This window comes from Hydra vulgaris, chromosome 14 (assembly GCF_038396675.1).
Source record: "Hydra vulgaris chromosome 14, alternate assembly HydraT2T_AEP".
Taxonomy (NCBI): domain Eukaryota; kingdom Metazoa; phylum Cnidaria; class Hydrozoa; order Anthoathecata; family Hydridae; genus Hydra; species Hydra vulgaris.
The window spans coordinates 1896390-1909887 of record NC_088933.1 but is presented as its reverse complement, the minus strand read 5'-3'; the positions used below and the strand labels follow the sequence as shown (position 1 = coordinate 1909887).

The 13498-nt window shown below is 27.1% G+C and overlaps 1 protein-coding gene across 2 annotated transcripts in view; it reads left to right on the top strand.

Annotated features, from left to right (window-relative positions):
- LOC136090459 (uncharacterized) overlaps nucleotides 1–10979 on the top strand; it is a 50639-nt gene extending 39660 nt beyond the window's left edge. For both annotated transcript variants that reach the window (XM_065817143.1, XM_065817144.1), the window contains 3 exons: nucleotides 7658–7773; nucleotides 10418–10582; nucleotides 10732–10979. In XM_065817143.1, the coding sequence (XP_065673215.1) occupies nucleotides 7658–7712 (55 nt within the window). In that variant the 3' untranslated portion in view covers nucleotides 7713–7773; nucleotides 10418–10582; nucleotides 10732–10979. The remainder of the gene's footprint in view (nucleotides 1–7657; nucleotides 7774–10417; nucleotides 10583–10731) is intronic.
- The last annotated feature ends 2519 nt before the right edge of the window (nucleotides 10980–13498 follow it).

Below are 13498 nucleotides of genomic sequence, written 5' to 3'. Positions count from 1 at the left end.
AAATGGTGTCTTCTGCTACAGGATAAGTAAACAGATTTTTGGATTCTTCTACTTTCCTTATGAACCTCATATTAAGAATTTTGGGTGTTGGTAAAACCTTAACAATCTTTGCAATGTAATTCAATTACACACTTTTTTTATTTTTTCCTGGGCAGACTACAGCATGCTAACTCCCTGTAGTTAGAAAATTGTTGACATTAGGTTCTTCTTGATTAGACTCATTTAAATCAACATCTATCTTGTCATTACTTTCATTGGGATAACCACTATTACTGACTTCAATGTCTTCTAATTCAGACAAAGATTCAACATCCTTTGAAGCTATTTTTAATTTTTTGGCTTTTGGATTTTTTCTGTTTGTCTATAATCAATGTCTATAATCAATGTCATCTGTGATCAATTTTCCTGGTGCAATTTTTTTCCCTCTTTTTCAATTGGTTTTTCCTGCTGCATCATTGCCACAGTACTTCGTGAGAATATCTATTACATCCTCATTTAATATTTCTTTTATGGTCTCACCGCCATAGTCTTTGATGACATCTGGAAGCTGTTTTAATACTTTTTTTTGATTCAATGGATCTATACCTGAAGCTTTGAATCCTGTTTTTAATTTTAAGTTATATTTTTAAGAGTATTTTGCAACTTTGTCAAGAGCGCTGGGAAATGGTTTTTCGGAATTGAACCCTTGATTCGTGATTCTCTTCTCCATGTTTGTAAAATCTTCTTCCACTCAACTTTCAAGGATCTGAAAACAGCAATATCAAGCGGTTGGAGCAGATGTGTGGCATTTGGGATTAAACATGTAAACCGGATATTATTTTCCAAGCATGCTTTGATGATATCAGATGAGAAATGTGAAGTTAAATTATCCCTAATAACAACTTTAGTTCCTGTAAGAGATGCTGTTTCAGGAATAAAAATTTCCCTGAACCAACGTTCAAATGTTCTAGAGTCGAACCAACCAGAATTTGAACTGTCAAATATAGTTTCAGGTGGGCCACCATTTGTCCACTCTATGTAGCAGTTTGCAGCTTTATAAACAACCATAGGAGAAAGAAACTGACCAGCTGCACTTCCACAGTACATAATACTAATAGCTCCTTTAGAATACTGCATTTTTCTTTTACGCGTTTAAGGCCACTTTTACAAACTACTATTTTAGAGCATGGATTATCACTCACCTTTGTCTCATCATAGTTAAATATATTGGTATTAGGAATGTCTTGAAGTGTAATGGATAACTCATTAAAATATGAACATTCTGAATTTTGATCAATTTCAGCTGGTTTTATGTTGTCAGCAATTCAAGCAGTCAGATTATTGCGAACAATGAAGGATTTTATCCAATCAGGGCCAGGCAAGTTATTTTTAAATTTCAAATCAGTAACACCCATTCTGTCTAGATAGTCTATTACTAGCAGACATATATCCAACTTATCCAAAGGTAACTTCCAATCTGTCAGGATGCTAATAATTTGTAGAATCTTTTCTTTGGTATGGGGTTGTAATCTGGTCTGCCCTCCAAAGATTTTCATATGTCTTAGTTTACTCTTGTTGTGCAGAGTACCATATAGTATACCGCATAACTTGAATGCCTTAAAAATTGATATTCTTTTAGTTGAGATATCTAACTAGGCATTTTGCATGGCTTCTGCTGGATACAATGCATAGGATCGATTACCTGGTTTACATTTATAAGTTTTCATAAATTCTTCTGCAATTCTTCTTGTCATATTTTTTGTTTTAATGTCTTTTTTAACTAGAAATAATCATTTGAAACATTAAGTAATCACAATAAGATTGAAATATCAAATATTGAAAATTATTTGAAAAAGTAAAAACTAAAATTGTTTTGAGTTATGAATTTTAGGCCAATCAGAAATTCTGCATATAACAGAATGCCATCAGGCTGGCTAGCACCCTGTAAATTATTCCTTATTAAATCCCCTAATTGATCCATGAGTTTCATCACTGATTGAAAGAACGCAATCCTTAAATTTTCAGCTTGATTAACCAATCAAGCTGAAATTTTAAGGGTTCCAATTAAAAAGTTATAATTTTTGCAATTTTAACAGATTCTGATTTTGTAAATAAAAATGGTGATCATTTAAAATTTTGTATAGTAACAGTTTTTAAACCAAATAATCTTTTCAACAGTTGGTTTTGACCTAAATTCTGAGTTGTTAAACTTCAAAGTTGCAATATTATTTTAAGTGATTATAACCATTGCAAAATTTGGATTGTATTTTAAACTTTTAGTTTAAAATAAAATTCAAGAAAAAGTAAAAATGAAAAGTAAAAATAGAAAAAAGAACAAAAGTTATATAAAGATGTTTATTTATAATTTACATAAGTTACAATCATAATCATTATTTTTAAGAATTTTTTCATGAGCTCTTCCATCGTTAATGAATTGAGTACTTTTATGTGACATATTACTTTGTCAAAGAAAACCTCTTTTTTTTTTAATTATGTCATTATTTTATATTTTGTAACTTTATTTAATTGTGTTTTAACTTAATTGTGCATTATTAGTATTTTTCAAATTTTAATTATTTTTATGTATAAAGTTCACATTAACATTTTGGTTTTTATGTATAAAGTTCACATTAACATTTTGGTTTTTATCACAAATTTGAAGCCCTATGCACCATTTGTCATTGTAAAAGCATTTACCAGATTAAAAATATAATACATCTTTTTTTACCAAATAAAATTCAGAGTATGATATATAACTAGGAGAAGATGTATAACTAGAAATTCTGCTTAAAGACAGTTTTCCTTTATCTGGTTTAAAACAGTGATTAACTCTAGTGAATTAGTTATTGATGTTAACTGATCATCCGGAACATTCGTTTTGATCAACAACAACAACAAAAAAAGGAGGGGGGGGTATTTTATCTGGAACATTCATTTTGATTAACAACAACAACAACAAAAAAGGAGGAGGGGGGGTATTTTAAAGTTTCAGCAATAATTGCTTACACCATTTTACTGAGCAGGTAAAGTCTTTATATCTTACAATTAAGTATGCCATTTTACTGCCCTGCTAAAATTATGTAAATATATATGCAATCTAAAAACTAGAAGATTTCGAAATAAATCTTCTCAAGCATTTTAGCAGCCTCATTTTAGACTTGCAACAAGAAAGAAAAAAAAAATTTCATTTTTTTATTTTTATTCATAAATTTTACTTTACTTCATTTTCTAAATCTGCACATTTATAAAGAAAATAATTTTAGAAATTTTAAGCATTTTATTTCTATAAATCGATTTTATTAAATGTTTTTAATTAAATATTTATTATCTTTATCACAGTTTTAATAAAATGTATTTATAACAACTGTTTAAAAGTATAGCAAACTGCTTTTAATTTTTGAACTTTTCTTTAGATATTTTTATTTACAAAAATTATTATATTTAGCTGCATGAGAATATTTCAAAACTAGACAAAAAAAATTATTTAGCTTCCAACAAGGCTGCAAGCAAAGCAATTCAAGTTGGGATTTACCAGAAAATATAGAATTTTGTTAAAGGGAAAGAAAGTAATTGACAGAAAACTTAGAACTCTAAGTTGTATGAGTTGGTAAAACGTTAAGATAGTTGAGTTCCTTGCATTGATTTGCAAAAAAAAAAAACTAGATGAATTAAAGTTTTTAGAGCATGAAGGACAGGTACAAAGGATATATTTTGCTGAATGATAAGTCAAATAAGAGTTTTGGATGGTGGAACTAGAGATTGTTGCTTGTTTGAGTATAAAAAAGAGAAAAAAACTTTATTGATTTATAAAAAAGAGAAAAAAACGCAAACTTGTGGAGATTGTACAATGGCTTGGCGGATAGAACAGGTACTACAATCACAATTCGTTTTTAAACCTTGTCTAGAAAGAGCATTACTAAAAGAACCAGCCCTAATATGACAAAAGTATTTCATATAGTGACAAATAAGAGATTGGTTGATGTAGAGAATACAATTGAAAGTAAGGAAACAGCAAGCAAACAAGGAAACAATAAAGTTAATCCTAGCACATGGTAACTTTGCATATATTGTATATATAGTTTCCATGAGAGGTCAATACCGAACAAATTTTCCATCAGAGGTCGATTGAATATTATCCGAGAAGATGTCTAGTTGAGGACCAAGAGTGTTACCATTGTTACCATTAAGCAATAAAAAACAATAAACAAGTGATAACTATTAGCAATAAATAACTGAACTATTTATAGTTACCAAACTTCCTATTACAGAAGAGTGATCACATTCATATATTTAATTATATCTATTTTCTAAAATTTAAGTCGTAAAGATTATGTTTAAAAGTTGCAAAAAAAATTACTGTTATTTATCAAAATTAATTATTAATTCAAGCAAAATTAATTATTAATTCATTTATTAATAATTATATTTCATCTAAAATGTTAAAATTTAATTTTTTTAAGAAGGAAAGCGCCATAAAAACATATAGAAGATATTAAAAATAGTTTATTCACAGTTGTATTTATTGAGTTACAAATATCCAATCCAAATATATTAACATAAAAATTTTTGCTTTAACAATTGTTAAAAACAAGTTGTGCTGATAAAGTTAATTTTTATATAAATATTTATTTGTACAATACAAGTTTGCTGATATGTGAAAAAAAAAATACTTTAATGTATTTATTATAGTCCTTGAAATGTCAAAATGTCAAGGACTGGACAACATCTTAAAATCAACACTTATGTTCTCCAATATTAGACACTTATAAATTTTTTTAAAAACTTGATACTTCTTAACACAGGTGCCTAAATAATACACAGTAAAATAAAAAAGTATATTTTTTATAGTTTACAATGTAAACTATAAAATACATACTTTGAAGAAAACATTTAAAAGTCTTTTTTTTTAATATTTTACGGCGTAAGTTAAAAACTTTAAACTAAATTAGGATTAAAAAAGATTTAAACTAGATTAGGATACATTGTTTTTCTGCTTCAATTTTTTCAGCATCACAATTTAACTTTCTTTTAACACCAGGCATAGGTGTATTTTTCTTCTTTTCTGCAGTTGCCAATCATATTTGTTTGCAAATTTCTTTGGCGACAATAATTTCATTCTTTTTTTGTCAGATCCCCTAACATGAAAACTATTTGAGGTGTTGTCAAGACAGATGTTGCATGGAGTTCTTGAGCAACTGTCCTAACTTTAGAAACAGTTTTCTTTGGCGAGGGAAATTATCTATGATTCAGTAAAGCTTTGGTTATAACCGTTATAACTTAAAACTTTATAGTTGCCCAGTGATTCTATAAGAACATTTGTAAAAGATATGTACAAATATAAATGAAATGTTTGTATAGCTAATAACTTTTTAAAAAAAAAAAAGCTTAAATAATAGTTTGAAAGTTTAATGAGTAAAAATAACTTGCAACTTTATAGTTGCGCCTGCTCCCAGTGATTCTATATATATATTTTTCAGATAAGGTTTGACTCCTAGCATTGAGGTTCTTGATTTACTTGCGTACGGTAAAAACTGATTATAGAATTAATTAACTAATAGGACATTAAAAGTGTCAAATTTATCTCTTAATGTCTTCAATTAAATTGCCAAAATCCTCCTCAATATATCTGGATCATGGATGCCATTTTTGAGCTGCTGCTTATTTTAGGAGACATCTTAACTTTATTTTACTTTTAATTTAAGTAATTGTTTTCAGGTTTAAAAGAATATAAACACATTTAATAACAATAAAAACATTATATGAACATTTATTCAATTTAGAATTCCAAATTTGGAATTAATCTCAAAGGAAGTACAGTGCTGCGATTGTTAATGATTTTGCAAATAGAACTTTACAAAACATTGATAATTGTTGAAAGGGAATTGTTGTCATAGCAATCATAACATTTAAGAAAGTAATATTTTTTTAAAGTAACTTTCTAAAAACCCTAGTTAATTGAAACATTTTTTTTAGTTAAGTGTTAGTTTCAAACACTAGCACAAATCACATAAAATACTGGCTAGTGGCTCAGAACCCCTATTATACGATAAAGTAATGATGGTAAATTTTTGTTTAATTTTTTTTACTGGAAAGCATATTGAATTTCTTCCAGTAATTATCATCCCTTCAAATCATTGTATGTGTTTATTTTAATGTTTACGATAGCAAAACTTCCTACATTTATAAGAGAAAGATAGGCGATCATTTCAGACTCTGTTTTGGCACTTTACTTCAGTTAGTCTTTGCTCAGCATATTTCTTAGTGACAAAACGTCAGCGACTGGAAGGGTCTTTGAACTATGGGTGGTTTTCCCGATTTAATAACGTGTTTTTTTGTAGGGGTTCTTTGTGCTTTTTTAACTGTTTGTTGTTGTTATTTTATCAGTTTTAGGTTAAACTGATGTTAAAATGTTTTAATTATAATTATAAGAGCTTTAATAATTGTAACTTAATGCTGAGCAACAAAAATTGGATATCAATGTATGTATAAAATATAAAACGTTTCGTTAACATTATAAGCCCAAAATAAAATATCTATAAATAAAATTTTAAATGATACGCACATAGCATCACAAGGTGAACATAGCATCATAAGGCGAACATAGCATCATAAGGCGAACATGCACATAGCACAACAGAGGTTTTATTTTATGAAACTTTTCACAGAGGTTTTATATTAAAGAGGTTTTATTATAAAACCTTTGTGATGCTATGTACATGTTCGCCTTATGACGCTATGTTCACCCTGTGATGCTATGTTATATTATTATTATTATTTTATTAAACACCCTCTGTAAATGTTTTTACAAGGTAAAAATATATAAAAATAGTTTAAGATATATAAAGAGAGAATAAAGTAGATCACTTAGGAATGTTTTCTTCAAGAGTATTTTTGAAAATTGTTCGCTGTTGCTTTGCATTCCGACATTGAATTGCCTGTACTAAAATTTGATAAGTATCTTCAGGAATTATATTTTCTGAAATATTAATTTTCACTTCCTTCTTATCCTGAATTAAGTTTTTCATATTTATTTTATGGATCTTACATAATTCCTTTATATCATCTAAAAATGAATATTTTAATGAACAATAGTTAAGCTGAGAATTAATGATTTCAAAAGTTACTTTATTATTTAGTAGACGGATAAATAGGTTTATTTTTTATTTATTGTATGTAAGTCGATATCTCTCGAACTTTAAATAGAGAGTTTATATAGTTTTTGCTATACTTGGAGATATTAAAAAATGACTCAACTGCATTTCTTCCAAGTTTATCAAGTTTTGCATTGTCGACTCTCTAATTTCACTGAGTTCCAGACCATGCGTTAGTGTCGGAACTGCTAAAGATGTATATAATTGAATAATTGAAGATGGATGTACAAACCGGATACCAGATAGAATCAGAGTTTGCACTGTTGTTTAGAAATTTGATACCCTATTGTTAATATTTGTTCTATTGAGTGAGGCAAAAATAGATTTTTGTGTGTCCCAAATAAAGCCTAGATGTGTGTAACATTTTATTTATAGATATTATATTTTATTTATAGATATTATAAAATTTTATTTATAGATATTATATTTTGGACTTATAATGTTAATGAAATGTTTTAAATAAGGAAAACTTGATAATTGATTTAGCTATAGTGATATGTATAAATCTTTAAAAATTATATTTTTAGACAATTAGTTCTTGTGCAAGATGAAAAACAGATGATGGAACACCTTATTGGATGAGTCCTGAAGTCATTAATGCAACTGTTCATGATATTGAATATGGAAAGAAAGCTGATATATGGTATTTATTAAATGTTTTGAATGTAAAATTCAATCATTGTAATTAGGTTACAAGCTTACATCTTAAAGAGCGGATATATATTTGCTTTAAGCCAAATATCAGGTAAAATTCCAGGATCAAATAGTTTGTTAAAAATAATTGAAAGAGGTTTTATGCATACTTCTGAAATTTTTGATTGAACTAACTGTTTGTGTGCCTCAAGCTTTTCCATATATTTATGTATTATAACTTGATTAAAAATTAGCTTTGGATAATTGTTGTTCATAAAACTGGTAGATTTAACAAGTTTCGACTTGCTAAAAACTCAAAATTTAGTTTAAATTTGTAAAACATTTAAATTAAAAGTTTCAATGTTTTACACATTTTTGATCATCTTGCTCAATTCTTTCTACCTTTCCAACTTCGTTATGTTTTGAAACTCTGAATTCTTACATATAAACCACAAGTATTTCTTTCACCTGATCATATTTTTAAAATTTTTTATTCATTTCTAGAGAGTTAGTTTTACTCTTTTTTTTACTGTAAAATAATTTTAAGCTGATACATTAAAAACCAACCATTTGTACAAATTTTTGGCATTAAAGTTAAGTAATTCATTGTTCCAGTCAATATCGAGAAAGAATTTAGTAAAGTCGTTGTAATCACCTTTTTCGAGTAAAGTATTTTTCTTTTTCTCTAGTTTATTATTTATACTTTTATCAAACAAGTACTTAAAACTACTTGGTGGCCATGACCGCCAAGTGGAGGTAGGGGGTTTACTATTTATAACCTATTTTTTTTTTCTGAAATATTAAATTAAGTATATTGCTGTCTTAGCCAGATTTAATTTTAAAAGTTGCTTCAGGATGTTTTGACAAAAAAAACATTCATATAAAGAGTCAGTAAATGCTTTTGCTTGTTTATCCATGACGGAATTTACCAAGTTGTACCCTTCATACCGTGATATAAAGTCATAATTCAAATCACTACCAGTCAGTAAACCGGAACAATTAACTTTGTTTTCATACATATTGCTTGTTTAATAGAATGAGTTGTGGCAGTGGATTTTGCTTGTGCAATAAATGCATCCAAAAATTATATTTTTAGAACTAATCTCAAAAAAATACACCAAACTTGCACAATTGATTTTGCTACAAAATTTTATAGTCTAAATCGTACGATTCAATCAAACCTTTGATATAAATACAAACACCTCCTTCTCTGTTATGCCAATCCTTTCTGTACATATTGAATCCAATAATGTTAGTTTTTGATGTTTTGTTTTATTAATAATTGCTGTTGCCGTATTATAATTTGTAATTTGTCACAAGTAATGACATTTGTTTATAAACATGACAGATGGTTTGTCTGTAATTTTTTAATGTTAAATATTTGTCTTTTAACTCAATCAAAACAATAGTTGTTTGTTTTATGCTAGTTGAAGAAGAAAAATCAAACATCAAATTTTTGCTCCAAGACACGGCAAAAGAATAAATTTTTCCAATAGATTTGTACATAGTTTCATAGTTGTTTGTTTATGATTGTTGACAGTAAATTAGTTTAATACTTCTCCATAATACTTAGTTACTTCTAATATTGTAGCTAATATTCATTATTTGAATTCCTATCATTTTCAGATTCATCTCGTAATAACTTTGATTTGTACCTTTCCGCTTGAGTTTGATCAGGGTTAATAAACACTTTTTTAGACTCTTTTGAGTCTCTCAATTCTTTTTCCTTTTTTAAAATAGAATTTCTTTCTGCATTATACTTTTGTATTACAAAAATATTTTTCCTAGATTTTGATTGTATTATCTCTATTAACCGATTATTAAGCATAATACTCTATTAATAAAGTATTTTTATGTTATTAAAATAAATTTGTCTTATTAGTGCACACAAGTAGTAAATAAATAACTTTTACTTAAAGCCAGTGCTATGAGGGGTGGGATGTGTGTGCATAGGTGGGACACTATCCCTTCTCCCCCATACATACACCTTTTCATGTCGGCAAACTATAAAACTTAGAAAATTAACTTTTTTTATTGATTAGCTGGCAAATCAATAAAAGCATGAACAACAAATAAATTCTTTTCTTTTTATTGTCTCTTTTTTAAGCACGTTTTCTATAATCTCTATGAAAATACGCTTCTTTTGAGACCCAGGTTGACATACTTTTGAATAACTATTTTTTCGACAATATTAGGGACTTTACCCTAAATACTTAAGATTTGAACCTATATAACTTTACAACTTGACGTGATGGTAAAAAAAGAGTTGCATATTTGAAATCAAAATGAGAAATGCTATACAAAAAACAAATTGTTTGCTCGGCACCAGAAAAAAAAAATTTTTTTGTTGACCTGTGTTATTTTATCGATATAATTTAACATATTTAACATATTTATTTTTAAGAATTCTGTAAACACAATTAAGGTTTTTAATATGGCTGTAGATATATTGTGTAATAAATAAAAATGTTTATTTTATCTGCTATTAACTCTTTTTTAACATTAAATTTTGTTAATCGACACTTAAATTATTTAATGAATTTATAACTAATAATGATCCTGACCATTATGACCTGGATCAAAATGATGATCAAGATATATGACCACCATTTTTATTCAGATCAAAAAATGATCATAATATATTTTATAAACAGGTCATTTGGTTGTACTGTGCTTGAAATGCTAACAACAAAACCGCCATGGTCTCATTTAGATCCAAGGGCTGCTATATTCCACATTGGTACAAAACCAACTATACCCCATCTGCCTGATAACTCATCTAATTCATGGAAAACATTTGTGAATAATTGTTTTGAACGGTAATCAGAAAATTATTATTTTTTTAATTGTTTTTTTTTTGTTGTTATTTTTTTGCTTTCGTTTTTACAAATAATTTTTAATGCTAAATTTTTATTTAACGTTTTTTTTTTAAAAAAAAACCAAGAACAGTATTTAATTTTTGTTATAGTGACCCGAAATTACGACCAAATACATCGCAGCTATTGACTTATAATTGGGTTAAAAGATCTGCATAAAAAGAAGTTTGTAATGCATTGTTAATGAAATTTATGACAACAAAATGCAACTTTTGATTAGTCATCAAGCATTTTTGCAAATAAATATCGATACTTTGGCTGCGCGATAAAATATTTTTTAAATGAATAATTATTTTTTATCCTTTTTTAGATATATCTTTATAAATGATCATTTTTATAATCTTGTTTTGAAATTGTTTAAACTCTTTCTCCCTCTCTGTTGATGGTTCCAAATGAATTCTACCAAAACGAGCTTTTTAAAGTTTTTTTCAAACTAATGGTTTTTTAATTTATTAATTGATTTAAATTATTTTATAAATCTAGCCCAGAACAAAAAGTTCTATAGAATTTCTATAAAACTATTTTATTTCTATAGAATTTGTATAGAAATAATTGAATTCTATAGAATTTCTATAGACTAATTTTTTAGTTTATGTGAAATTTGTATAGAAAATAAAATTGTCTATAGAATTTCTGTAGACTTCTAAATTAACTAAAGTTATTACAGAAAGTCTATAAATTCGTTTAGCTTATTTCTATAGAATTTCTATTAAAAAAATTGTAGCTATTTATGCTCTGTAGAAATTCATTATAAAGAATTATAGAAATTCATCGTTGTGAATTTTCATAGAAATGAATCGTTGTAAATTTTTATAGAAATTCATCGTTGTGAATTTCTATAGAAATTAATTATGATGAATTTCTAAAACAATTCCTTATGTTGAATTTCTATTGAGTACTCGCGTGATCACGTGACTATTTCAATGTTACCATTATGACACGGTGGTTTAGTTATGGACATTTATTATGCGCATGCGTTATATTCTGCTCAAATGTTGGTAAACAATAATGTCCGCAAGTAAACAAAGAATTACTAATAAAGTTGCTAAACTTCACATTAGATTTATTTGTAGATATTTCTAAATAGTCTATAAGAAATGATATCAAAACAATACTTTAGGTATGGTCTGTGTCATCAAAGCTATCATTTAAATAATTTTACAAAGAGAATAGAAGTGGGACTAAAGTGAAACTAAGCTGTTTTTTAGGCGAAGTTTAACTTGTGCTTACATTGTAGTCTATATTCTAAAGTTTTAAATTTTTTAGTGACTACCTTGATTTTTTTTTTTAAATATAAAAGTTCGTGAATTGTTTAAAGCAAAAATCAAAAACCGGTTACTTTTTTTTGTGATAATATAATGGTTTTAAAGATTAGTAAGTTTTCTTTTTATTTGAAAGGTTAAAAATACTGACAGAAATATTATATAGGCTTTAATACTGTCATTTATTTTCTTTAAATCATTTTGCAGTATTTTATCGTATTATTTTTAGTATCTACATTTTTTCTTTTTCTTGGCTGAGCTTTTTTTTGGTATTTTTTTACAGTTGGGTTGTTTTTTATGAAATGCTCATTCATCATGCTTTTTAATCTACGCACTCATTTCATATGGCAGTAGGTACTCTTCATGCGATTGATTTCAGCATGAAGACTTTCTCCACCTTGCTCTCCATAAGTACCTAGTCCTACTCCCCATTTTCTAATGAAAGGTAATGCATGGTACTCCAGCAAATGAAGCTCGGGTGTGATTGAAGCATTTGGCCAGTTTTCACGGAAGTACTTCATGAAATCTTTGATTCAATTTTCTGTAACCAATAATATATATATATATATATATATATATATATATATATATATATATATATATATATATATAAATATATGCATATATATATATATATATATATATATATATATATATATATAAATTTGTAAAAAAACACTTATCTAAATTTTTTCTTCTATTTTATGTTTTACAATTGAGAGATCATCATGAAGAGTCCTACTCTTCCTGATGATCAAGCAATGGTGAAACTTACAGTTGAAAATTTAAGTTAGATAAGTGTTTTTTACTAATTTATTTCTCTGTTCTTTAAGAACATTGAGCACTCTATTTGTAAAACACACTAACATTATATATATATATATATATATATATATATATATATATATATATATATATATATATATATATATATATATATATATATACATACATATGACATACCAAGGTCCTGTTTGTTATCTTCATTGAACTGATTGCAGGAGTTAATAAGCTTGTGACATATTCCAAATTTAGAGAAGAGTACCTTGAAGTTTTTACAAATTTCAATAGTTTCTCTGTGTATATTAGTGTCGTTGAACCCAAGTTCAACTACAAGGTATGGTATAGAGTTGCAAAGTTCAAGGATACTTTTCTCCTAATTTAATATATAAAATAATTGTGAAATATGTATTATATGTAGTAACTGTTGTTAATTATGTATCTAGTTATGTCTAATGATGTTAGTATTAGCCATCTATTCCACTTACACACACACACACACACACACACACACACACACACACACACACACACACACACACACACACACACACATATATTTATACTGTATTATACATTTAAATTTACGTAAACTTTGTTTTTAGTAAAGAGTAGATTTTATAAATGTAGGAAATATATATTAGATATTATTTTACCTTTAACATTTTGTTAACATGATTACCAACAAAACTTTTCCCGTGATATGCTTGTCTTTGTACTCCTAATTAGTTAAGTACCTTATCAAGTTTGTATACAAGTGGCCCAAATGATTTCTTTATATGGTCTGCTTCAAGCAGTATTTTCAGTTTTGAGATCT